Source organism: Erythrolamprus reginae, chromosome 2, assembly GCF_031021105.1.
Source record: "Erythrolamprus reginae isolate rEryReg1 chromosome 2, rEryReg1.hap1, whole genome shotgun sequence".
Taxonomy (NCBI): domain Eukaryota; kingdom Metazoa; phylum Chordata; class Lepidosauria; order Squamata; family Dipsadidae; genus Erythrolamprus; species Erythrolamprus reginae.
The window spans coordinates 335,431,573-335,457,937 of NC_091951.1; the positions used below are offsets into that span (position 1 = coordinate 335,431,573).

General features: G+C 40.0%; 1 protein-coding gene across 1 annotated transcript in view; it reads left to right on the forward strand.

Annotated features, from left to right (window-relative positions):
- The window catches only part of CCBE1 (collagen and calcium binding EGF domains 1), a 251,303-nt gene that overhangs the window by 201,437 nt on the left and 23,501 nt on the right, over nt 1-26,365 (forward strand). Inside the window, exons 3-6 of the mRNA XM_070736913.1 lie at nt 21-73; nt 5,365-5,499; nt 10,913-11,050; nt 25,961-26,064. Coding sequence (XP_070593014.1) covers nt 21-73; nt 5,365-5,499; nt 10,913-11,050; nt 25,961-26,064 — 430 coding nt within the window. The remainder of the gene's footprint in view (nt 1-20; nt 74-5,364; nt 5,500-10,912; nt 11,051-25,960; nt 26,065-26,365) is intronic.

The window sequence follows — 26,365 nt, forward strand, 5'->3', positions numbered from 1 at the left end:
TTGTTCTTGTTGTCTTCCAGAAAAAAGTGCTGCAAAGGTTATAAGTTTGTCCTTGGACAATGCATTCCCGAAGGTATGTAAATAAATGTTTCCTTGTCAAGTTGATTGATTGATTGATTGGACTGGTATGCCACCCCTCTCCGAGGACTCGGGGCGGCTCACAGCATATACCAAAAACATAACAATACAGTTTATCCAATTAATATACTAAAAAGATTCTTAAAAGTTCTAACTTTAAAACAATCATTTGCATTCATTCAATAATCACACTAATGACATTTGTTGGTCAGGGGGAAGGTCTAATGTCCCCAGCCTGGTGGCAAGGATGTGTTTTGAAGCTTTTCGGAAGGCAAGGAGGGTGGGGGGCAGTGCGAATCTCTGGGGGGAGCTGATTCCAGAGGGCAGGGCCCCCCACAGAGAAGGTTCTTCCCCAAGGTCCGGCCAGCCAACATTGTTTGGGTCGACGGGGACCCTAAGGAGACCGACTCTGTGGGACCTCACCGGACGCTGGGATTCGTGTGGCAGAAGACAGTCTCAGAGATAAGAACATAAGAAGAGCCATGCTGAATCAGGCCAAAGCCCATCGAATCCAGCATTCTGTGTCACACAGTGGCCCACCAATTGTCCGTGGGGATCTTGAGCAGAAAAAGAAGGCAAGACCCTCCCTTTCCCCTGACCCCCAAACAAATGGCACTCAAGGGAATCCTGCCTGCCTCAACCAGCATAGAGGCGGCACTTGGACATCCGTTTCAATAACCACCGATACACTTGGCATCCATGAATCTGTCTAATCCCTGCCTTGAAGCTATCAAGGCTGACAGCTGTCACGACCTCTTCTGGAAGTGAATTCCATAAACCAACAACCAGATAATCTGGTCCTATGCCATATAGGGCTTTATAGGTCATAACCAACACTTTGAATTGTGTCCAGAAACCGATTCGCAGCCAATGCAGTCCACAGAATGATGACGAAATATGGGCACGCCTTGGAAGGCCCACAACCGCTTGTGCGACTTCATTTTGGATGATTTGAAGTTTCTGAACACTCAAGTTTCAAGTTTCAAGTTTTATTGGATTTATATGCCACCCCTCTCCGAAAAACTCGGGGCGGCTAACAACAATCATGAACAATATACAATAAAATCCAATACTAAAAGCAAATTAAAACCCCTTAATATATAAAAAACAAACATACATACAAACATACCATGTATACAGTTGTAACGGCCTAGGGGGAGAAAAAAGTCTTAATTCCCCCATGCCTGGTGGCAGAGGTGGGTTTTAAGTAGCTTATGAAAGGCAAGGAGGGTGGGGGCAATTCTAATCTCTGGGGGGAGTTGGTTCCAGAGGGCCGGGGCCGCCACAGAGAAGGCTCTTCCCCTGGGTCCCACCAAGTGGCATTGTTTAGTTGACGGGACCCGGAGAAGACCCACTCTGTGGGACCTAACTGGCCGCTGGGATTCGTGCGGCAACCTTCAAAGGTAGCCCCATGTAGAGAGCATAAATAATAATAATAATTATTATTATTATTATTATTATTATTATTATTATTATTATTAATTGGATTTGTATGCCGCCCCTCTCCGTAGACTCAGGGCGGCTAACAACAATGATAAAAACAGCATGTAACAATCCAATACTAAAACAACTAAAAACCTTATTATAAAACCAAACATACACACAAACATACCATGCATAAATTGTAAAGGCCTAGGGGGAAGGAATATCTCAGTTCCCCCCATGCCTGACGGCAAAGGTGGGTTTTAAGGAGCTTACGAAAGGCGAGGAGGGTGGGGAAAATTCTAATTTCTGGGGGGAGCTGGTTCCAGAGGGTCGGGGCCACCACAGAGAAGGCTCTTCCCCTGGGGCCCACTAAACAACATTGTTTAGTTGACAGCACTTGGAGAAGGCCCACTCTGTGGGACCTAACTGGTCACTGGGATTCGTGCGGCAGAAGGCGGTCCCCGGAGGTAATCTGGTCCGGTGCCATGAAGAGCTTTATAGGTCATAACCAACACTTTGAATTGTGACCGGAAACTGATCGGCAACCAATGCAGACTGCCGAGTGTTGGGTGTAAACATGGGCATATTTGTGAAAAGCCCATGATTGCTCTCGCAGCTGCATTCTTCATGAGTGACTTTTGAGCAGTGACTAGGGCCGCAACTGGTGCACCAGGCGAACCTGGGCAAACATCCCCTCGCCACAGCTGAAAGATATTTCTCTAATGTGAGCTGTGGATCGAGGAGGATGCCCAAGTTGCGGACCCTCTCTGCGGGGGTCAATGACTGCCCTCCCAAGGTGATGGACGGACAGATAGAATTGTCCCTGGGAGGCAGAACCCACAGCCACTCCATCTTATCAGGGTTGAGTTTGAGTCTGTTGACACCCATCCAGACCCCAACAACCTCCAGGCACCGGCACATCACTTCCACTGCTTCGTTGACTTAATTAATTTAAAGTCTAAAATCCCAAAAAACCCATTAAAAATAGTGAAGGGTTTATCCCTTCCATGGCTCTATCTCCCCATACTAAATAATAAATATAAGATTGAGTATTTATTTGATAGGCATGGTGATGAACCAGAATCCCTTATGATGTCCCCAAGCTTTATATTATTCAGATATGAAAGAATTTGGTACGCTTTTGTGATATCTTAATTTGTTTATCAAAAGTCTTTCGGAAAGCAGGGCGGAGGAAGTCATAGCTAACACTGGAATCATTAAGACCGTATGGTGAGAAGTGACATGTGGAAGGAAATGACAAATTCAACTTAGGCCCCGTCCCAATTCTGAAGAGACTGAATCCAGCTGGACGTAAAACTGTACACACCACATTTCTTTCCTGAACTCGGGCTCTTCCACACACAAGACCCCCAGCCTGACATGAGGGCTGCACCCCGTGGGATGGGATAGACCTCAGATGTTTCCAAGTTGAGTCCATTAATTATTAGCTCAGCTCCTCTTCAGAAGAGAAGCTTCAAAGAGGGTTATGCAGCCCTGGGTTTTTGTTTCTGGTATTTCTTCAGTCATGGGCTACTGCCCACATTTGGGGGGGGGCACAGAGGGGGTAGCAAAAATGGAGGTTACGTATAGTTAGATGGAGATCTGAAAAAATCCCGCCCCCATAGGCATAAGGAACAAGCTAATGAAGGTGGGGCAAACTCTAAGAACTGGTGAGATCATAAATCCTAAAATTTATTATTGTTTATTTACTTATTTACTTATTTACTTATTTACTTATTTACTTATTTACTTATTTACTTATTTACTTATTTACTTATTTACTTATTTACTTACTTACTTACTTACTTACTTACTTACTTATTTACTTCTTATTTACTTCTTATTTACTTATTTACTTATTTACTTCTTATTTACTTCTTATTTACTTATTTACTTATTTACTTATTTACTTATTTACTTATTTATTAGATTTGTATGCCGCCCCTATCCGCAGCAGGCTCGGGGCGGCTCACAGCAGCAATAAAGCAATGTACAGTAACTAATTTAATATTAAAAGTCTAAAAACCCATTACGTATTTAAAAAGCATACACACAAACATACCCTCCGGGGGAATGGGGGAGGGCATTTTTACCCTCCCCTTGCCCCAGGGAAGTCTTTGGAGCCTGGGGAGGGTGAAACACAAGCCTACTGGGCCCACCAAAAGTTGGGAAGCAAGCCATTTCCAGCCTGCAGAGGACCTCCGGGGGCGGGGAAGCTGCTTTCACCCTCTCTAGGCATTGAATTGTGGGTAGGGGGATTCGCACATGTGCAATAGCGTGTGTGCACATTCTTTTGGCACCCGAGGAAAAAAAGGGTTGCCATCACTGCTATATGCTCTGCTCATTTTGCCATGTGGACTCTACCCAGGAGACATGATAGAAAGAAACTGCTGAAATCTTGTTTGATGTTCATTAGGTCTGGGGTGTTCTGAGGACACTGACATCTGTGAACTTTGTGTGGACCTCTCTGCTAGGTCCACTCTGATAAATGTTCGGTGAGATGTACCACTCCTCTTCTAAAAACATTCTTGGAAGATTCAACTGTTCTGAAGATGATAACCATTTGGAGTTTTTTTTAAAAAATGATGTAATATTATCATATGCATTTTAACTTATCTGGAATATTGTGTTTGTGCGTGAATATGATAGAGTTCAAGCTATGACTCATTCTTTGTTAAACATTCTTACACACAGAATGTACATGTAGGAGTGTGTTTTATAGGTCATGCATTCTCAACTCTGGCAGACCTGCATTGTTACAAGAGTTGTAAGAAATTGAATAAATTTGACACTCTTCTTGTTGTGAACCAACTTTATGAAATCTATTAAAGGACTCACCTTATTATTATGGTACGTGGATGTAGCATCAGCAGATGTTCTAGGTTAGTAGTGGTTCAATGTTTGGGAATATTGGCAGCCAGGCACAAACCTGATAGTGTATTGGGTCAAAACTGTGATAACAAAACTTGGTAAATGATCAAACTCATGAAATGATTTCTCTTTTCTTAGCTCTGCTTAAGCACTAAGAAAACACTTGGGACTATACGTTCTGTACTGACTTTTGAAATCGGTAAAACCTTTGAACCAAATGAGAAACTGATTATAATTAAAATACATTCAACACACTACATCATCCACTTACCACAAAAGTAGCCAGTTGGAAACCAAATATCATTTGTGATATCAAATCAGGTTTGTATGCACACATCAGAATAACAATTTGGTGAGATAAATAACTTAATCATTTTGGACTTAATCCCCGGATAGTTCAGTGGATTTGCAGTATTCTGAGCAGAGCCTGGTTAAAAGCGGTGTGCGACAAGGATCTGTTCTGGGTTCTATTCTTTTTAATAGCGGAAGGTTTGGTAGGGAAGGTTTAATAGGGGAAGGTTTGGTAGGGAAGGTTTGCCTATTTGCCGATGACTCTAAAGTGTGCAATAAGGTTGATATTCCTGGAGGAGTCTGTAATATGGCAAATGATTTAGCTTTACTAGATAAATGGTCTAAGCAATGCAAACTGCAGTTTAATGTTTCCAAAGGTAAAATGATGATGATGATAACAACAACAACAACAACAATAATAATAATAATAATAATAATAATAATAATAATAATAATAATAATAAAATAAATAAGTTAGATGCAATTATTGGTCTTCTTCAGCTCACCATTTTCCCTTTTTACTTATGCTCATGACTTTCATACAGATAAATTCTTCACAGATAACTTCTTCAGAAAACTTCCATGATGTCTAACTTTGAGTAGATCTACATTAACACATAAAAGATAAAGCACATGTTAACGTTCTATTGTTCTTGCAGTTTGTGATAACTGCTAACTTCAGTCATATTCTCTCTTTAGACTATGATGTTTGTGCAGATGCCCCTTGTGAACAGCAGTGCACCGACAACTTTGGTCGAGTATTGTGTACGTGCTATGCTGGTTATCGGTATGACCGTGAAAGACACAAGAACCGAGAGAAACCCTATTGCTTAGGTAGGTGCAAAGAACTGCTGTTGAAATATGTGTAGAACAAAAATTTTATAATAAGGTAACTGTTTAAATGTTGCTTGCGTGCCTTTCCATACATGTGAGTGTGAATTTAGCTGTCTTAACTTCATACATTTCTTCATAGGGGCAGATCTATCAAAGGAAACGGTGAAGCAACTATTGCAGATATACCTGGAAAGTCTTTCTGAAGTTCCTGTGTTGTAGGACAGTGTTCTGTGGGTTGTTTTCTAGTAAATAAGTCTGCAACTTCTGGTGTCAAACTCTGAAGCCCAGACTTTGCCATACCAGGTTGGGAGGGACCGCTGGTGATGGGGGGTGTAGGAGAGCTGGAGGCTGCAGCGATGGAGCACCAGTGATGGGTATAGGAGAGACTGCAGCAACACTGCTTCAACCGCAACAACACAAGAGCACGCAACAGATTCAAACTTAATACGAACCGCTCCAAACTTGACTGTAAAAAATATGACTTTAACAATCGAGTTGTCGAAGCGTGGAACTCATTACCGGACTCAATTGTGTCAACCCCTAACCCCCAACATTTCTCCCTTAGACTATCCACGATTTACCTCTCCAGGTTCCTAAGAGGCCAGTAAGGGGCATACATAAGTGAACGAGTGTGCCTTTCATCCCCTGTCCAATCATCTTTCCTTTATCTCATTTATCATGTATATTTTCTTCCTTTCATATACAGTGGTACCTCATCTTACAAACGCCTCTTCTAAAGAACTTTTCAAGATACGAACCTGGTGTTTAAGATTTTTTTGCCTCTTCTTCCGAACTATTTTCACCTTACGAACCCAAGCAGCTGCTGCTGGGATGAAGGGGTTTCTTTTTTTCCCCTTTTTTGAAGAAAGAAAAGGGAGGGGCAGCTTGGAGGAGTAAAGATTTTGCATGCTTGCAAAGGCACTGAAACGGTGTCTTTTTAAGAAAGAAAAGGGAGGGGCAGCTTGGAGGAGTAAAGATTTTGCATGCTTGCAAAGGCACTGAAACGGTGTCTTTTTAAGAAAGAAAAGGGAGGGGCAGCTTGGAGGAGTAAAGATTTTGCATGCTTGCAAAGGCACTGAAACGGTGTCTTTTGAAAAAAGAAAAGGGAGGGGCAGCTTGGAGGAGTAAAGATTTTGCATGCTTGCAAAGGCACTGAAACGGTGTCTTTTTAAGAAAGAAAAGGGAGGGGCAGCTTGGAGGAGTAAAGATTTTGCATGCTTGCAAAGGCACTGAAACGGTGTCTTTTGAAAAAAGAAAAGGGAGGGGCAGCTTGGAGGAGTAAAGATTTTGCATGCTTGCAAAGGCACTGAAACGGTGTCTTTTGAAGAAAGAAAAGGGAGGGGCAGCTTGGAGGAGTAAAGATTTTGCATGCTTGCAAAGGCACTGAAACGGTGTCTTTTTAAGGAAGAAAAGGGAGGGGCGCCCCCCTTGCCTTTCTTCCTTCCCACTCACCCTTTAGCCTAGCCTTGCTTCTTCCACCCGCCCCCTTTAGCTGCTCCTCCCTGCCCTCTGTTCGCCTCCCTTCTAAAGTTTGGGATTTTCCTGAAGGATTTGCACGCATTATTTGCTTTTACATTGATTCCTATGGGAAACATTGTTTCATCTTACAAACTTTTCACCTTACGAACCTCCTCCTGGAACCAGTTAAGTTCCTATGATGAGGTACCACTGTATCTTCTCTTCTATTTTCTTTTATCCTTATATATATTACTACATGTCTATTTTCTTCCTATGTATTTGTGTATTGGACAAATGAATAAATAAATAAATAAATAAAATAAATGTCAATACATGCTGAGGACCAGCAACTGCAAAGCCCCAAAACACTGTAGGCCCATTTTGAACCCTGCCTTGGCTTGTCGTCTGTATGGAAGTTGGCTACACCAGTTAGCCTCCAAGCACCTCTTGGTCACATAATGAAGTGGGCCTGTCTGTTTCATGTCGTGGCACCTCTGTAGCACCTATACATACATATACACACACAACACACAAAACTAAACAAAAACGTTTAAAAAGAAAATCGGCCAAATGTGTAGCAAATCTGTACAATGGTTCTAACTATATACATATTCTACTACACATCTCTTTAAAATGCTTGTTAAATACTTTTGAAAAGGAAGCAATAATCATAATTTATATAAGTAATCTTAAATCTCTATTTTTCCATTTTACCATTTTTCATCAGGAAATTGCTCTTTATAGTTGTTAGTTACATGTACATTGATCACTTTAAACTTTTTTCTAGCCACCAATAAAACATATCCCAACATTTATAAAATTTAGACTCTTCCTTATTTTTTATTTCTACCGTTAATTTATTTACTTATAAAAAGACAATTTACTGCCTTTCCATGCCAACCCATCCCGGTTAGGCGAGGGTTCCTCTCCTCCAGCACTACTGAAGTGCTCCTGGTAACCAGGGGGTGCGTGCGTCTTGGTGTAAGGTTCGGTTTCTGCACATGCACCGGAAGGCAAACCTTGTGTGAGGACGCATGGATGAGCGAGATTTTGGCAATCTTCACCAATATTTTTGCTTCCACACATACACAGAAGCAAAAAATCAATGAAAATCGCCGAAATCTCATTCGCGCGCATATCCTCAAACAAGATTTAGCTTCCATCACATGCGCAGAAGCTGAATCTCGCGCTGACATGCATGTCCGCCAGTTAGCTGGAGCTCCACGCATAGCTCCATTTTCGCTACTGGGACACTGTATTGGACCGTACCGGCTGCAACCAGTGGTGAGCTACTAGCCGGAATGCTAAATTGCACTTGCGGTGGCGGCTCATAAGTGCTTGCGGGGCCAGCACGATTTTGCTTCTGCACCTGTGGGGGTAGCAAAATTGCTCACCCACCAGGATCAGTAGCGGGTTGCAGCCAGCGGTGGGCTACTAGCTAGAACTCTAAGTTGTGCTCGCCGTGGTGGCTCATAAGTGCTTGCGGGGCCAGCGTGATTTTGCTTCTGCACCTGTGGGCACTGTTCACTCTAAGCTGCACGCGTGCATACAGGCGCACCCAAAAACACCCACACACACAACCTTTTCCAAGCGTGCGCAAGGAGCTGCGGCTTCCCCCTCCCTCCCCCCAGCGCCTCCGGCCCCCTCATGCCCCTGGCTTCTTGCCGCTGTCCCCCGCCTGCCCGATCTGCCTCTCTTTCTCCTCCTCCGCTTCCCGCCTTGGGGCGCGGCTCCTCCTGCAGTGGCGGTGGCAGCTGCTGCTTCTCGTCCTCCTCATCCAGCCGCTAGCCGCTCCGTGCACTTTGGGAATGCCCGCCCCACCTCTCTCGCAGTCCCTTTGCCGAGAGTGCTTTCATCCTGGGCTGTCAGCGAGGGAGCTGCAAGAGAGGCGGGGCAGGCGTTCTCACAGCGGAGGCAGGCGAAAGTGATTTTCAATGTTGCGGTGACTCATAACTGCTTGTGGGGCCAGTGCGATTTTGCTTCTGCACCTAGGGAGGTAGCAAAATCTCATACGGAACTGCAGGTGCGCCTGTATTTCAGCAAGGTTTTTTTTTGCTTCCGCACATGCCGAAACATGGGAACACCTGCGGCTCCATGCGCAATTTTGCTACCCCCATAGGTGCAGAAGCAAAATCGTGCTGGCCCCGCAAGCACTGACGAGCCGCCGCGGGAAACACAACTTAGCGTTCCGTCTAGTAGCCCACCACTGGCTGCAACCCGCTACTGATTCCGGTGGGTGAGCAATTTTGCTACCCCCACAGGTGCAGAAGCAAAATCACGCTAGCCCCGCAAGCACTTATGAGCCACTGCGGTGAGCACAACTTCGCGGCCAGCTACAAGCCCACCACTGGCTGCAACCCGCTACTGATCCCAGTGGGCGAGCAAGGTCCAATGCTCCAGGAACCAAGGGTGATAACCTTTAAAAGAAATCCAGCTGTCAGTCTGGATCAGTTCTGTATGTGGAATTGGAGAAATGCCATCTCTCTTTTTTTCTATTCGATGCCATTTTGTCCTTTGGCCTTTCAACAAGAACATCCTGAGCTCTCTCTCTCACTCTCCATTCTCGAGGTCTTGTTTATGAGATGAAAACTCAGCACAATTTCCCCCTTGCATATTTGTTTTCAGTTGAAAATAAAAGGCTTGTGTCAGGAACATGATTACTTTTGGAATTTCCTGTTCTTTTCCAAATGTTCTGGCATTTTGGATTGCGGTTTCATAAATTTACATGCAAAATTGTGCAAGTATTCCTTTTTGTTATCTGCCCAGTGAAGTTGCAGTACTGTGTATTTGAGAGCACCTCTTTTCTATCACTTTTTTTTTAATACAAAAAATGAACATTCCTATTATATATTACAGTTTTCCCCAACTTGATAACCTTCAGATGTGTTCAATGACAATACGCTTGCCCGGGTCAAGAAACAGACACCAAAGGGATTCCAGGAATGTTACTTTATTGTTGAAGAGTAGAGTAATAGAATCTTAAAAGCATACCCAAGTTTCTCTCTGTCCCGTCGTATATTAAATAAAATGAAGTTGAGGTTATTTTGAACTGCTTTATCATGCTTCTTTCAATGTCTTAATTGTGAATTGTTTTTCCAAGCCCCTCCTAAATCATTTCTTCTTTTTTCCTCCCTTCCAAAATGCCTTCCTCAAGATCAGTTATAAATTATTTTACAGGATATTGGAAGGACACCTGGTTAGATAATCTGTAGTGGAAAACAAGGCAGGACGTTCCTATGCAGAACATATGTCGGCTCCTAAGCTACAGTCTCTTTCTAAAATATAGTGGTACCTCTACTTATGAACTTAATTCGTTCCATGACAAGGTTTTTAAGTAGAAAAGTTTGTAAGAAGAAGCAATTTTTCCCATAGGAGTGTAAAAGCAAATAATGTGTGCGATTGGGGAAACCACAGGGGAAGTGGAGGCCCTGTTTCCTCCCAGGAGATTCCTAGAGAGACCCCACAGAGACTTCTCCCCACCTTTTCTGGCCCTGTTTCCTCCTAAGAGATTCCTAGAGAGGCCCTACGGAGGCTTCTCCCCGCCTTTTCCGGCCCTGTATCCTCCTAAGAGATTCCCAGAGAGGCCCCACAGAGGCTTCTCCCCACCTTTTCCAGCCCTGTTTCCTCATAAGAGATTCCCAGAGAGGCCCCACGGAGGCTTCTCCCCACCTTTTCCAGCCCTGTTTCCTCCCAGGAGTTTCCTACAAAGGCCCCCACAGAGGCTTCTCCCTGCCTTTTCCGGTTACAGTTTCGGAGGCTCGGGTTTGTGAGTGGAAAATGGTTCTTGAGAAGAGGCAAAAAAAATCTTGAGCACCCGGTTCTTATCTGGAAAAGTTCATAAGTAGAGGCGTTTGTAGATAGAGGTACCACTGTACAATGAATACAAAGTTACACGTATGTTATATTTACTTTTGATCACTTCATTTCCTCAGTTCTTATATATGTTTCCTTTCAGATGTTGATGAGTGTGCCACAAGCAGTGAGCCTCTCTGTCCTCACATCTGTGTAAATACTCTTGGTAGCTTTCGGTGTGACTGTCACGAAGGATACATACGTGAGGATGATGGGAAAATATGCACCAAAGGAGATAAAGGTATTATATCAAGTCTTCTAAACTGTTCTTTGCAGACATAAAGGCTGTTCCCATAGGGGAAGGTTTGATAGGGAAGGTTTGCCTATTTGCCGATGACTCTAAAGTATGCAATAGGGTTGATATTCCTGTAGCCGTCTGTAATATGGTAAATGATTTAGCTCTACTAGATAAATGGTCAAAGCAATGGAAACTGAAGTTTAATGTTTCCAAATGTAAAATAATGCACTTGGGGAAAAGGAATCCTCAATCTGAGTATTGTATTGGCAGTTCTGTGTTAGCAAAAACTTCAGAAGAAAAGGATTTAGGGGTAGTGATTTCTGACAGTCTCAAAATGGGTGAACAGTGCAGTCAGGCGGTAGGGAAAGCAAGTAGGATGCTTAGCTTCATAGCTAGAGGTATAACAAGCAGGAAGAGGGAGATTATGATCCCACTATATAGAGTGCTGGTGAGACCACATTTGGAATACTGTGTTCAGTTCTGGAGACCTCACCTACAAAAAGATATTGACAAAATTGAACGGGTCCAAAGACGGGCTAAAAGAATGGTGGAAGGTCTTAAGCATAAAATGTATCAGGAAAGACTTAATGAACTCAATCTGTATAGTCTGGAGGACAGAAGGAAAAGGGGGAACATGATTGAAACATTTAAATATGTTAAAGGGCTAAATAAGGTCCAGGAGGGAAGTGTTTTTAATAGGAAAGTGAACACAAGAACAAGGGGACACAATCTGAAGTTAGTTGGGGGAAAGATCAAAAGCAACATGAGAAAATATTATTTTACTGAAAGAGTAGTAGATCCTTGGAACAAACTTCCAGCAGACGTGGTAGATAAACCCACAGTAACTGAATTTAAACATGCCTGGGATAAACATATATCCATCCTAAGATAAAATACAGAAAATAGTATAAGGGCAGACTAGGTGGACCATGAGGTCTTTTTCTGCCGTCAGACTTCTATGTTTCTATGTTCAGGTAAATTTTATGTAAGTTTCAGGCCAGATGACCATGCTCCAAATAATGTTTTATTAAGATTATTCTTAATATTCTTCACCAACATGATCCATGCAAAGGAAGAATGTTGGGAGAAGTAGTCTTACAAGCCTACAATTTTGTACCCTTGTTTTTAAGAGATTCACTATAAAGTAACAGAACTTGACTTCCACAACTTGATTCTCTCCAGATGTGTTTGACTTAAATTTTGTTAATCAATGGTCATTGTGAGTCATCCTTAGCTACCATGGATTATAGGAATAGAAGATAACACATCTGGAGGACATCCAATTAGAAAAGTGTAGACAACAGATTTCGCAACAAAGAGAGATTTTAAAAAATCCTTTAATTCTCCTGCCATCTAGTATTTATCCTTTTTTTCCCCCATGTCAAGTATTGTAGTCCTTTCAACACTTTACTTAGGAAGTCACATGATCAAAGAGAAACAAATTATAGTTGACATTTTGGAGATGAACTTTTGACTGTCCAAAGTGTCATACTGAAATCTTCCAGTTCTGAAAATTGCTGATTATTTTCATGGCAAAGCTACAATTCACTGCCTCTTTGCTATTCCTTCTACAAACCTTTCACTAAAATAGAAAAAATAATGCACAACTTTAAAAAACATAAATCCTGCAAATATTCAGTAATATCGACCCATATAAAGTCCAAGTAAGGGCCATTTGTCATTCAGCATTCTTCATTCTTGCTGATTGCAATTTAGATGTTATAATCATTTTAACTATGTTGACTGGGACCTCTATATGCAAAGCATGTTGTCCTGCCATTGAATTATTACCCTCTAATTTGTTTACCTTTTAAACATTACTCTGATTCTGCTAGCCATAATAAGGAGCAAATACTACAATGAATAAAGAATCCCGTTGTTCTGCTTAGATCCTCTGATGATCTAACATTGGAACACCATCTTTTGGCTGTGGCGAGGAGGGCGTTTGCCCAGGTTTGCCTGGTGCACCAGTTGCGGCCCTATTTGGACAGGGAGTCATTGCTCACAGTCGCTCATGCCCTTATCACCTCAAGGTTCGACTACTGCAATGCTCTCTACATGGGGCTACCTTTGAAAAGTGTTCGGAAACTTCAGATCGTGCAGAATGCGGCTGCGAGAGCTATCATGGGGCTTCCTAGAGTCACCCACATTTCTACAACACTCCGTGGCCTGCACTGGCTGCTGATCGGTTTCCGGTGACAATTCAAAGTGTTGGTAATGACCTTTAAAGCCCTTCATGGCATTGGACCAGAATACCTCCGGGACTGCCTTCTACCACACGAATCCCAGCGACCGATAAGGTCCCAAAGAGTTGGCCTTCTCCAGGTCCCGTTGACCAAACAATGTCGTTTGGCGGGCCCCAGGGGAAGAGCCTTCTCTGTGGCGGCCCCGGCCCTCTGGAATCAACTCCCCCCGGAGATTAGAATGGCCCCCACCCTCCTTGTCTTTCGCAAGTTACTCAAGACCGACCTATATTGCCAGGCATGGGGGAATTAAGACATCTCCCCCAGGCTTTCTTATATTTTATGTTTGGTATGTATGTGCTGTATAGTTTTAAATTGTTGGGGGTTTTTATATAATTTTATTATTAGATTTGTTCCATTGTTATACTGTTTTTATTACTGTTGTGAGCCGCCCCGAGTCTTCGGAGAGGGGCGGCATGCAAATCTAGTAAATTGAAATTGAATTGAAATTATGACAATTCATTGATTGATGGATAGGTCCCTACCCCACCCCTCCCAGTTGGGTTGAGAAATCAAGGTGGCCAACAAAATAATATTAAAAAATTAAAAAACACAGATGAAAAAATAACAATAAGAGGCATTAAATAACTAAAGATAGTATGTTTTTGCATATTTATTTTATTCGTTGTATTTGTGTAGCTGCCTATCTCATAAGAGATATTTGTAATTGTGAGCAATGAAGATTAAGGCCTTTTAACAAGTATTTGAAAAACAGCATGGCTGGGGAATTCCGAGAGTTGAAGTCCATCTGTCTTAAAGTTGCCAAGCTGAAAATTTTAGTACAGAAATAATAATATTAAAACCACCTCTCTTTAATTTTAAACAAACAGCACCATTCTATAAAATAGGGGTCTCCAACCTTGGCAACTTTAAGTCTTGTGAACTTCAACTCCTATGGACTTCAAAGCTGGCTGAGGAATTCTGGGAGTTGAAGTCCTCAATGGGTTTTTTTTAATTTACTTATTTATTTATACTATTTATATTATATTATATTATATTATATTATATTATATTATATTATATTATATTATATTATATTATATTATATTATATTATATTATATTATATTATACAGTATTATATTATATTATATTATATTATATTATATTATATTATATAATATTATATTATATTATATTATATTATATTATATTATATTATATTATATTATATTATATTATATTATATTATATTATATTATATTATATTATATTATATTATATTATATTATATTATATTATATTATATTATATTATATTATATTATATTATATTATATTATATTATATTATATTATATTATATTATATTATATTATATTATATTATATTATATTATATTATATTATATTATACAGTGATACCTTGTCTTACAAACTTAATTGGTTCCGGGACTAGGTTCTTAAGGTGAAAAGTTTGTAAGATGAAACAATGTTTCCCATAGGAATCAATGGAAAAGCAATTAATGCGTGCAAGCCCAAAATTCACCCCTTTTACCAGCCGAAGCGCCCGTTTTTGCACTGCTGGGATTCCCCTGAGGGTCCCCTCCATAGGAAACCCCACCTCCGGACCTCTGTGTTTTTGCAATGCTGCGATTTCACTGAGGCTCCCCTCGCTGGGAAACCCCATCTCTGGACTTCCGTTGCCAGCAAAGTGCCCGTTTTTGCGCTGCTGGGATTCCCCTGCTGGGATTCCCTTGCAGAATCACAAAAACACAGAAGTCTGGAGGTGGGGTTTCCCATGGAGGGGAGCCTCAGGGGAAGCCCAGCAGCACAAAAATGGGTGCTTCTCTGGCAACGGAAGTCCGGAGGCAGGGCATCCCAGTGGCGGCGGTGGGTTTGTAAGGTGAAAATAGTTTGTAAGAAGAGGCAAAAAAATCTTAAACCCCAGGTTTGTATCTCGAAAAGTTTGTATGATGAGGCGTTTGTAAGATGAGGTATCACTGTATTATATTATATTATATTATATCATATCATATTATATTATATTTATTGTTCATTTGGTCATTGGTTTATTTATTTACTTATTTGCTTATTAACTTATTTATTTCTTTGGCTTCTATGTCGCCCACTCCCAATGGGACTCCAGGCGGCTTTCAACAATATAAAAACACAATATAATAATAAAAAGAAGTCAAATATTAAAGTTGCCAAGTTTGGAGACCCCTGCTATAAAATATCTTAAAATGCTAATAATCAAGATACTAAAAAACCATTATTTGCTAAGTGTTCTTAATTTCATCTGAGACAGTAAATCGCCAATAACAAAGAATATTTGTAGTTCAGGGTTGACTGTGGGATCAGCTTAGAGATTAGCGAGCACCAAGGACCATATTTAGTAAATTACCAGATGTAAATAACTTATATTTAAAAAGCTAAAATATTTCTCAAGTCAAGTCCATTCTAAACTTCAGATACCAAAGTCAAAGAAAGACCATCTGGTTTAAGAAGAAGCACATATTCTCAAAAGGTTACAAGGAGACATTTCAAGTCCAAAGTTGTAGGAGCTGAACAAGTCAGCATAACCTACGATAGAAGCATTAATCTGTTTGAAGCTCTGCTTCGAAACGGAAACATCTCCAAGATTTTTGTTCCCACCTCACCTTCAAAGAAAGACTTTAAGTACAGCCTGATGAAATTCCCTTAGTTTTCAGCACAGTGCATATTTTCATCCTTAATGGGATGTATTTGGTAGAAAGAAAGCAAAAAGTTGAAGTGGACAAGGAATTTTATCTGGATCTTCTATGGGCTGATGTAGTTTGATCATACATAAAAGCTTCATGTACAAGCACATCAGGGTTAGAAGCCAGGAATAAGATGAGGCAAGGCACACATGGAATTAACTGAATAAAACAAAACAATAAATTGTTCATTATTTGTACCTGGAATTTCAGACCAGCACATGGTTAATATAAAAATATAGTTCCCTCCACTTGATCATTATTGTTTGGAACACTCTACTTTGAGTACCACCTAGTGGTAGATCTAAGTATCTACCTTTTAGAAAACTACAAACAATTTGCATTATTGATAACCTACTAAGAACATTTACCTATTGCGATCTTACTCCATTCAGGCAGAGCCTAGAATAGAATAAAATAGAATTCTTTATTGGCCAACTGTGATTGGACACATAAGGAATTTGCCATTGGTGCCTATGCTCTCAGTGTACATAAAAGAAAAGATACATTTGTCAAGAATCTTGAGGTACTTAATGACTGTCATAGGGTACAAATAAGCAAACAGGAAACAATCAATATTAATATAAATTGTGAGGATACAAGCAACAAAGTTACAGTCATACAGTCATAAGTAGGAGGAAACGGGTGATAGGAACGATGGGAAGACATCAGGCCAAGGAAATATTTAAACAAAGAGTTTTAGATGTTAATGCACAAACTGATATTGAGGCACTTTCTAAGTGCAGGTCACTGAAATGGTTAGCCAAGAACAAAACAGCCTTTCAACTAGAAAAATACCTGACAATGGGTCTGACCCAATACCATAGAACAGCACTCACTAGAGCAAGATTTGAGCAGTTAGATTCTATGATCAAATATGGACGATTCCACCAAGTACCATATTTTGAGAGAACATGCATTTGCGGTGCACCAGAAATAGAAGACATTGCACATGTGCTACTCAATTGTAAACTATACTCCTCAGAAAGACCTCAGTATTTACAGCCCCTACTTGACAAAATCATACACTGGGACTGTAATAGACAATTATCATATTTTCTTCAGGGTACAAATATATATGTAGTTTCTAGAACTGCTAAGTTTATATTCAGGGCTGTTCAGATGAGAATACGTTTTATAGAACATATTGGGGTGGCATGCAAAGGAGATGAACTCACTTAAGAATATTTTATATCAGTATCTTAGATTTGTTTAATATAATCCTTTGCACAAGTTGTATTCTCATGTTTTACTACTCAATTTTAGCATATTATACTGCATTTTAACTTATTATTTATTCAAATTCCCTCTATTTTAGCCAATTTTATTGTATTTTAACCATTCACAGTTTTATGACGACCGATGTGGTCCTTTTTCTCGCTTTGATATAGTCGATTGACTAATCAAATAAAGTTGATATTGAGAAGATTAATAGTAATGCGGTCTTAGCGAATAATTTGACAGTGATGAGGGAATTATTTGTTTAGCAGCGTGATGGCATTTGAGAAAAAAACTTAGTTCTTGTGTCTAGTTGTCTTGGTGTGTAGTGGTCTATACCGTCATTTTGAGGGTAGGAGTTTAAACAGTTTATGTCCAGGATGCGAGGGGTCAGTAAATATTTTCACGACCCTCTTTTTGACTCATGCAGCATACAGGTCTTCAATTTCTGCAGGTTGGCAGAAATTGTTTTGTATTTGAATACAAATAGTGTATTCTTGTAAATTGAATTTACAAGAATAAATGTTTATAGAATCAAGGCTTGTTTGCCTCTATTGGGCTTCAGAAATATTTTCAACGTTTGCAGGGTAAGAAACAACACCTTGTGACATGAAGAATTTTCTTCCATATTACCCAGACAATAAACCATAGCTAATCATCAAATGAAGGCATAGTGTAGCTAATACAAGACAGATGACAAATTTAATCACCTCCCATGAGCAAGAATGCATTACAAACTACTTTCTGGCAACACCTGCCAAAATAAATGAGACAAGATTTAGGTTTCAAGGCTTAGGATGTGTAATTTTTTGCTCTTCACCAAACAGAATTCACTTAGCAGCCTAAGCAATCTGGTTCATCAGTTTCCTAAGTAAAATGGAGCTGCAGGTTGAATCAAAGGCTGCAACTTCTTATGATATCACACACATTCTCACGGGCACCCTTGGGCGAGGTAAGAAAGACCAATGATGAAATACATGTGATGCCATCACTGTGCAAATACCGGTATTATGATTTATTTAATTTAATCAGGGGTTGGAGTTTCAAATGTGTAGTGGTGGTATTTTCCTCATTAGTCACTATGGACATATCTTTTGGGTGTCTCATATTTTGTATTTGTATTTATCAGATTTGTATGCCGCCCCTCTCCGAAGACTCTGGGCGGCTAACAACAATATAAAAAGACAATGTAAACAAATCTAATATTAACACAACCTAAAAAAACCCAATTTAAAGAACCACTCATACATACAAGCATACCATGCATAAATTCTATAAGCCTAGGGGGAAGGGAAATTTCAATTCCCCCCATGCCTGACGACAGAGGTGGGTTTTAAGGAGCTTGCGAAAGGCAAGGAGGGTGGGGGCAACTCTGATATCTGGGGAGAGCTGGTTCCAGAGGGCCGGGGCCACCACAGAGAAGGCTCTTCTCCTGGGTCCCGCCTATATTTTACTATATATAGCACTGCAGATAGTATTTACCCAACTACAGTAATCATTGTATCATCCAAACCAAGCCTCAGATAAGATTGTATTAAAAACAATATAACTAACAACCTGCGAGATAGATAGATAGATAGATAGATAGATAGATAGATAGATAGATAGATAGATAGAGAGAGAGACAGACAGACAGACAGACAGACACACACACACACACATACTTATTTTATTATTATTATTATTATTATTATTATTATTATTATTATTATTATTATTTATTAGATTTGTGTGCCACCCCTCTCCGTAGACTCGGGGGGGGTTCACAACAACAATAAAACAATTCATGACAAATCTAATAATTTAAAAACATTAAAACCCCATTATTAAAGCATACCATACCTAAATTGTATAGGACCGGGGGAGATGTCTCAATTCCCCCATGCCTGACTGCAGAGGTGGGTTTTCAGGAGTTTAGAAAAGGCAAGGAGGGTGGGGGCAGTTCTAATCTCCGGGGGGAGCTGGTTCCAGAGAGTCAGGGCCACCACAGAGAAGGCTCTTCCCCTGGGACCCGCCAAACGACATTGTTTAGTCGACGGGACCCGGAGAAGACCAACTCTGTGGGACCTAATCGGTCGCTGGGATTCGTGCGGCAGAAGGCGGTCCCGGCGATATTCTGGTCTGGTGCCATGAAGGGCTTTATAGGTCATAACCAACACTTTGAATTGTGACCGGAAATTGATCGGCAACCAATGCAGACTGCGGAGTGTTGGTGTAACATAGGCATACCTTGGGAATCCCATGATTGCTCTCGCAGCTGCATTCTGCACGATCTACTTACATACACACTTACATAAAGTCTTCTTAACTCTACAATAGCAGGTCACACGACTTCAAACTAATAGTTAACATATAGTGAAATACCCAATATTCCTTGAAGAAAAGAATACTCCATGCTAAAGAGGAACTATTGAATAGAAATGTTTCACCAGTAAGATCTGTTCTGGTCTAGTCTAGTTTATCCTAATTGTAGTTATCAACTTAGAGATGGCATATCTTAAAGTTGAAAGCTGCTCTATAATTCAGTTTGCTTCTTTTCTACTCTTCTATGAAGGGTGCTGTAGAATTAAGCATCCCTAAAATCTCAGTGCTCAGTTTTATTTATTTATTTGTTTGTTTGTTTATTTGTCTTATTTATTTATTCATTCATTCATTCATTCATTCATTCGATTTTTATGCCACCCTTCTCCTTAGACTCAGGGAGGCTTACAACATGTTAGCAATAGCACTTTTTTAACAATGCTAGGTATTGCCCCCACAATCCACGTCCTCATTTTACCCACCTCAGAACGATGGAAGGCTGAGTCAACCTTGAGCCGGTGATGAGATTTGAACCGCTGACCTTCAGATCTACAAGTCAGTTTCAGTGGCCTGCAGTACAGCACTCTACCTGCTGCGCCACCCCAGCTCACAGTTTTACTGAGATACTGCAAATCATCACCATGCATAGAAAATTAGAAATGGCTTGGTTGTGTAGGTCAATAGCGTATGTCTCTAGGAAACCATTTTGGAGAGGACATTGAATACTGGTAAACCCACAGTCCTGTCTCTTCAACTGGTACTTTTTAAATGTTCTAGGCTTGTAGCAATAGCACTTAAACTTATATACTGTTCCATAGTGCTTTACAGCACTCTGCTGAGTGTTTTGAAGTGTCAGCATATGTATTAAAGTTTGTTGCAAAATTCAAAACCAAAAGCACACACGGATGACTAATTCAGCTGGATTCACAAACTTCTTTATAAACGTAGTAACAGATGAATTTACAATACCATTAGCAGAGTTCAAGCAGTTAAAGACAGCAGAGAACAGTTAGTTTCATTTCAGCAGAGTTCAGAGTGGAAGAGTACAGACTGAGCCACACCCAGCCTTAAGCTTAATTATTCAGTTTTGATTCTCTGCACAGACTCAGAAGTAGCTCCTATTGGCTGACTGAGTTGCTATGCCCGTTCATTGGCTGACCTTGTTACCATTGGCTCTCCCAGTTCATGACTCTCTTAACAATATTGCCCCCTACAATCTGAGCCCTCCATTAACTGATCTCTAGAAGGATAGAAGTGATTCAACCTTGAGCCAGTGAGAATTGAACTGCTGGCAGTGTATAGTGAATTAGCCTGCAATACTGCATTCTCACCACTGTGACACCACAGCTCATTGTAACTTCTAGATTCCCAGGTACTTACACTTAGTTGGGATTAAGATGCCATTAACTCAAGGTTATTGGAGAGAGCAGCCGGCCTGAAATTGATCGAAGGATATATCTGCATCTTCCATTGAGCCTATATAGGAAAACTGTATATTTTTCCATTACTGTGTTCACAAACTATTATTTTAAATACCTTGATCATGAAGCCAGAACTCAACATCTGTAAAATGTCAGCTTTATCTTTGGTAAAAATCAATGTAAGGAAATTGACTTTAAAGCATAAAAGCAATTCTGAGTTGGAAAAGGTAAGAAGTGAAGCAACAGTTTGAACTATCAGAAATAAAATTTCCTTTTTCCCTCTACCCTGTCATGATTTTTTAAAAACAAAATATGTAAATGATTTGTCCATTTATGGGATTTATATTCACTTTTTTGCCACTGGAAGCAAAATAAACAGATGTTGTCAATAGATATAGTTCACAATTCATGAACAATTCATCTGCATAATGCATCACACATTTCTACTTTATATTGTTATATAGTTGTTGTAGAATGAATCCAAAGAGATATAAACAGTAATTAGCTCAGTTGCTGAAAATGCATAGGGATTTCTTTGGGGGGGGGGATCAGGGAAAAAACTTGCTCTTTAGGACAAAATGTTCTATCTTTATCTGGTTTTGTAACAGCTTGCCCATTTAAACATTATTAATAAAAGCCGATGATGTATCAAAGTCAGATATTTTTGGGGGGGGAGAGAGATTAAGCATTTTATATCGCTCCATAGCAGTGGTTCTCAACCTTTCCAATGCCATGACCCCTTTATACATGTCCTCATATTGTGGTGACCCCGAACCATAAGTCTATCGCCAATTCTCCCAACAACGGTTTAAGCTGATTGGCAGGAAGATCAGAGGGACACCCCCACTGATTGCCTGATAGGTCGGATTGTAAAAATATGTTCCAAGGCACCAGAATAGAAAGTTTACTTCCTAACACCATGGGAAATTTGTCTTTTCCCATGGTCTTAAGTGACCCCTGTCAAATGGTCGTTCGACCCCCAAAGGGGTCCCGATCCCCAGGTTGAGACCCACTGGTCTATAGGTAAACCATGAAGCCTTGATATTTTACCATTTTTCATACTATCAATAATATGAATTGCTTCATGCTGGAAAGACTCAGGAAGTAGCTTATTTTCTTGATTCTCCAAATAGGGGGGGAGTTTTAATTCATTTTCTATTAAATATTTACTTATTTACTTATTTACTTATTTATTTACTTACTTACTTACTTACTTACTTACTTACTTACTTACTTACTTACTTACTTACTTACTTACTTACTTACAGTACTTACTTATTTGTAAAGCTTATAAAATCTTAAGCATAACTTTCTGGGCGTTACACAGTGGTGCCAAATCATTTAAACAAAATTGTAAAAAGTTAGCACAATTGCTGAAGATGCATCAGTTATGGGAGGGAGGGGGCAGAACAAAAAAAATGCTCTTTTAGGACAGAAAGTGCTTAATCTATTTTTTTTTCCCCACATTAAAAAGGACTTGATACATAACGTCAGATCAGAGGTGAAACACTCCCAGTTCACTCGTGTGCTTTCGGTTGTCGGAGAGCCGGTTGCAAAGGCAGCACGAGGCTCCGTATATCCATCCAGACACTGTCATGTGTGTTCTTTTACCCTCTGCACACGCACGAAGTATTTTGTGCATGCGCAGAGGGTAAAAGAACTCAAACAGCAGCGTCAGGGCAGGTGGAAGCCCTGCCTTCGTGACTGGCTCTCCTCCGACCGACAAGCACAAGCGAACCAGAAGCAATTCACCCCTGCGTCAGATCGATTGTAGAATTCCCTTTTTACTCTCAACCTTTGCCCTTTATCTCTACTCCAGGAGTCGCATTTGCACATTGGTGACAAAAAAAAGTTTGCATTTGTGCAAACCTCAGGCAATTCTCCTTTGCACAGGCTACTGTGTCACAATTTATGGTGTCTGAAAATTTGCCCTCTTAATGGGGGCTGATAAATCACAGTGGTTCTTTTGCATTTTACGTTTTTACAATAACGACTTAGATAAAAGTGGAGTAGTACACCCTTCCCACCCACCCACCCACCCCCCTTAAGATATAAAAGAAGTTTTCTAAGAGGCATTAAGAGCTGCTAACTGGAAACAGCTGCTGCTAAGACTTTCCACAGCTCTCCAGGCATTTGTGAAGATTCACAAGAAAAGCTGTTAAAACAGAGGGCACCTCTGCTTCTCACGGAATGATCAAGAAGGAACTTTTTATTATTATTTTTAATCGTTTTTTAAAAAATACTTTATTAAATATATACATTAAAACAGAAAGAAAACAAAGAAAGAACAGAACAACAATATATACATATAACATACAACAAAAAAAATAAAGCATCTTGCTTTATACATGGATTATTTGATATCATAGCTTAGTATTGACACCAACTAAATAGCGGTGTAATTGGTTTGCAGCTCATACATAAAAAAATATTTTCCTTTTACAGTGGTACCTCTTGATACAAACTTAATTGGTTCCAGGAGGAGGTTCGTAAGGTGAAAAGTTCATAAGACGAAACAATGTTTCCCATAGGAATCAATGTAAAAGCAAATAATGCGTGCAAATCCTTCAGGAAAATCCCAAACTTTAGAAGGGAGACTAACAGAGGGCAGGGAGGAGCAGCTAAAGGGGGCGGATGGAAGAAGCAAGGCAAAGGGGGCACCCCTCCCTTTTCTTTCTTAAAAAGACACTCTTTCGGTGCTTGCAAACACGCTGTTCTCCTAGTTATTTAAATGGAGTCTTTTCCCCCTCCAAGCCGCCCCTCCCTTTTCTTTCTTCAAAAAAGGGGGAAAAAATAAACCCCTTCATCCCAGCAGCAGTGGCTTGGGTTCATAAGGTGAAAATAGTTCGGAAGAAGAGGCAAAAAAATCTTGAACACCGGGTTCGTATCTTGAAAAGTTCATTAGAAGAGGCATTCGTAAGATGAGGTACCACTGTATTAGTTATTACATATATATACATCTTGTTAGTTTTCCTGTTAATATATCCATTTTATTTCATTTTCTCAACGGTATAGCAATGTTTTATATTAATAATATTTCCTCTTAGTATCAATTTGATTTTTCTCTCTAAATTTAATTTTTTATAATAAAATATATATTTTTAATAGTTTTAATAGGGTTTTTTTTAAAGCAAAACCAACAAAACAGCAAAACAAAAGTCAATGTGTAACAAAAACATTGAATGTAAAATACATATTTACAATTACAGTTCCGAATCTTCGGTTTCTCTATTTTTCTTTAAGATTCTATTTTCTTTTTTTTTTCCTTGATCCAATTATAAAAAATTTCCCATATGGCATAGTATTCTTTATCCTGTTTGTTCTGTAACTCTAAGGTAAGTTTACTCCATTTTGCGCATTCCAATATTTTCCTAATTAGTAAGTCCTCTGATGGTGCATTTTAACCCACCTTAAAACCCACCTCTGTCGTCAGGCATGGGGGAACTGAGATATCCTTTCCCCCTAGGCCTATACAATTTATACATGGCATGTCTGTGTGTGTGCTTGTTTGGTTTTTAATAAGTTTTTTTTTTAGTTATTTTAAATATTAGATTTGTTATATGCTGTTTTTATTATTGTTGTTAGCCGCCCGAGTCTACGGAGAGGGGCGGCATACAAATCTAATAAATAAATAAATAGATTTTCTTTCTTCCAGTTTTGAGCAAAAACCAGTTGAGATGCAGTTAATATATGCATTATTAAATAATAATTGGCCTTTTCATATTGACCTCTAATTATTCCCAATAGATAAGTCTCGGGTTTTAGTTCTAATTCATACTCTAGTATCTCTTTTATTATTATTTTAATTACAATTCAATTTTTTTTTGTTACTGGGCATGTCCACCACATATGGTAGTACATACCAGGTAGCATTTCCAGCATTCACTTTTTAATTTTGGGCAGATTTTTGCTAATCTTGCCGGGGCGTAATGACACTGGTAGGACATATAAATTCTCTCTATATGGGACAGATATTGTTAATTTGTAATTGTCTTTCCAAATCTTTTCCCAGTCCTCTAGTTGAATAGTGTAGCCAAAGTTGGTCATTCAGGCAATCATATTTTCAAAAATCCCAGCGACCAGTTAGGTCCCACCGAGTGGGTCTTCTCCAGGTCCCGTCAACTAAACAATGTCGCTTGGCGGGACCCAGGGGAAGAGCCTTCTCTGTGGCGGCCCTGGCCCTCTGGAACCAACTCCCCCCAGAGATTAGAATTGCCCCCACCCTCCTTGCCTTTCGTAAGCTTCTTAAAACCCACCTCTGCCACCAGGCATGGGGGAATTGAGATACTCTTTCCCCCTAGGCCTTTACAATTTTGTGCATGGTATGTCTGTCTGTATGTATGTTTGGTTTTATAATAAGGGTTTTTAACTGTTTTAATATTGGATTGTTATATGCTGTTTTTATTACTGTTGTTAGCCTCCCCGAGTCTACGGAGAGGGGCGGCATACAAATCCAATAAATAAATAAATAAATACATACATACATACATACATACATACATACATGAATGAATGAATGAATGAATGAATGAATGAATGAATGAATGAATGAATAGTTAGTTAGTATTTATTTATTTATTTATTATTTATTTATTTATTATTTATTTATTATTTGGATTTGTATGCCGCCCCTCTCCGCAGACTCGGGGCGGCTAACAACAGCAGTAAACAGTAAATAACAAAATCCAATATTAAAAAACAGTTAAAAACCCATTATATAAAAAACCAATCATACGTACAAACATACCAAGCATAAAATTGTAAGGCCTAGTGGGAGAGTGTATCTCAGTTCCCCCATGCCTGGTGGCAGAGGTGGGTTTTAAGCAGTTTACGAAAGGCAGGGAGGGTGGGGGCAATTCTAATCTCTGGGGGGAGTTGGTTCCAGAGGGTCGGGGCCGCCACAGAGAAGGCTCTTCCTCTGTGCACACATTTTTCTGCCGTCTTTCTAGTCACATCTCTATTCAGAAAAGAAGAAAAGGTTTGCACTGAAATACTCGGTTTTGCTTTCCTTCTCTCCCACTTTCTCTCTCTCTCTCTCTCTTTTTTAAAGCAGGCTTTTCTGAGAAGGTGGACAATGTGGTGAAACCTGGGGCTTGTTGTGCCTCCTGCCGTGAATTCCACCAGATCAAACAGACGGTATTGCAACTGAAACAAAAGGTACATTTACGAAATGCATCCCTTCTGCCTCAAATCGTGAAAACATAGGTGTTGAATAAGGGGAGAAATTGGCGGGTGAATGTAATTGCTTGAATAGATTGTGGGCTTGTATGTTCTTTTGGAGATACATCATCCATTTTAGAATACTATACCATATCATACCACACCATACCACACCACACTGGTACAGTATATGTAGTACTTTGCTCAACAGTAGTAACTGAGAGAGAGATCTTGGAGTCCTAATAGACAACCATTTAAATATGAGCCAGCAGTGTTGACCTCTCCAGATTCCTAAGAG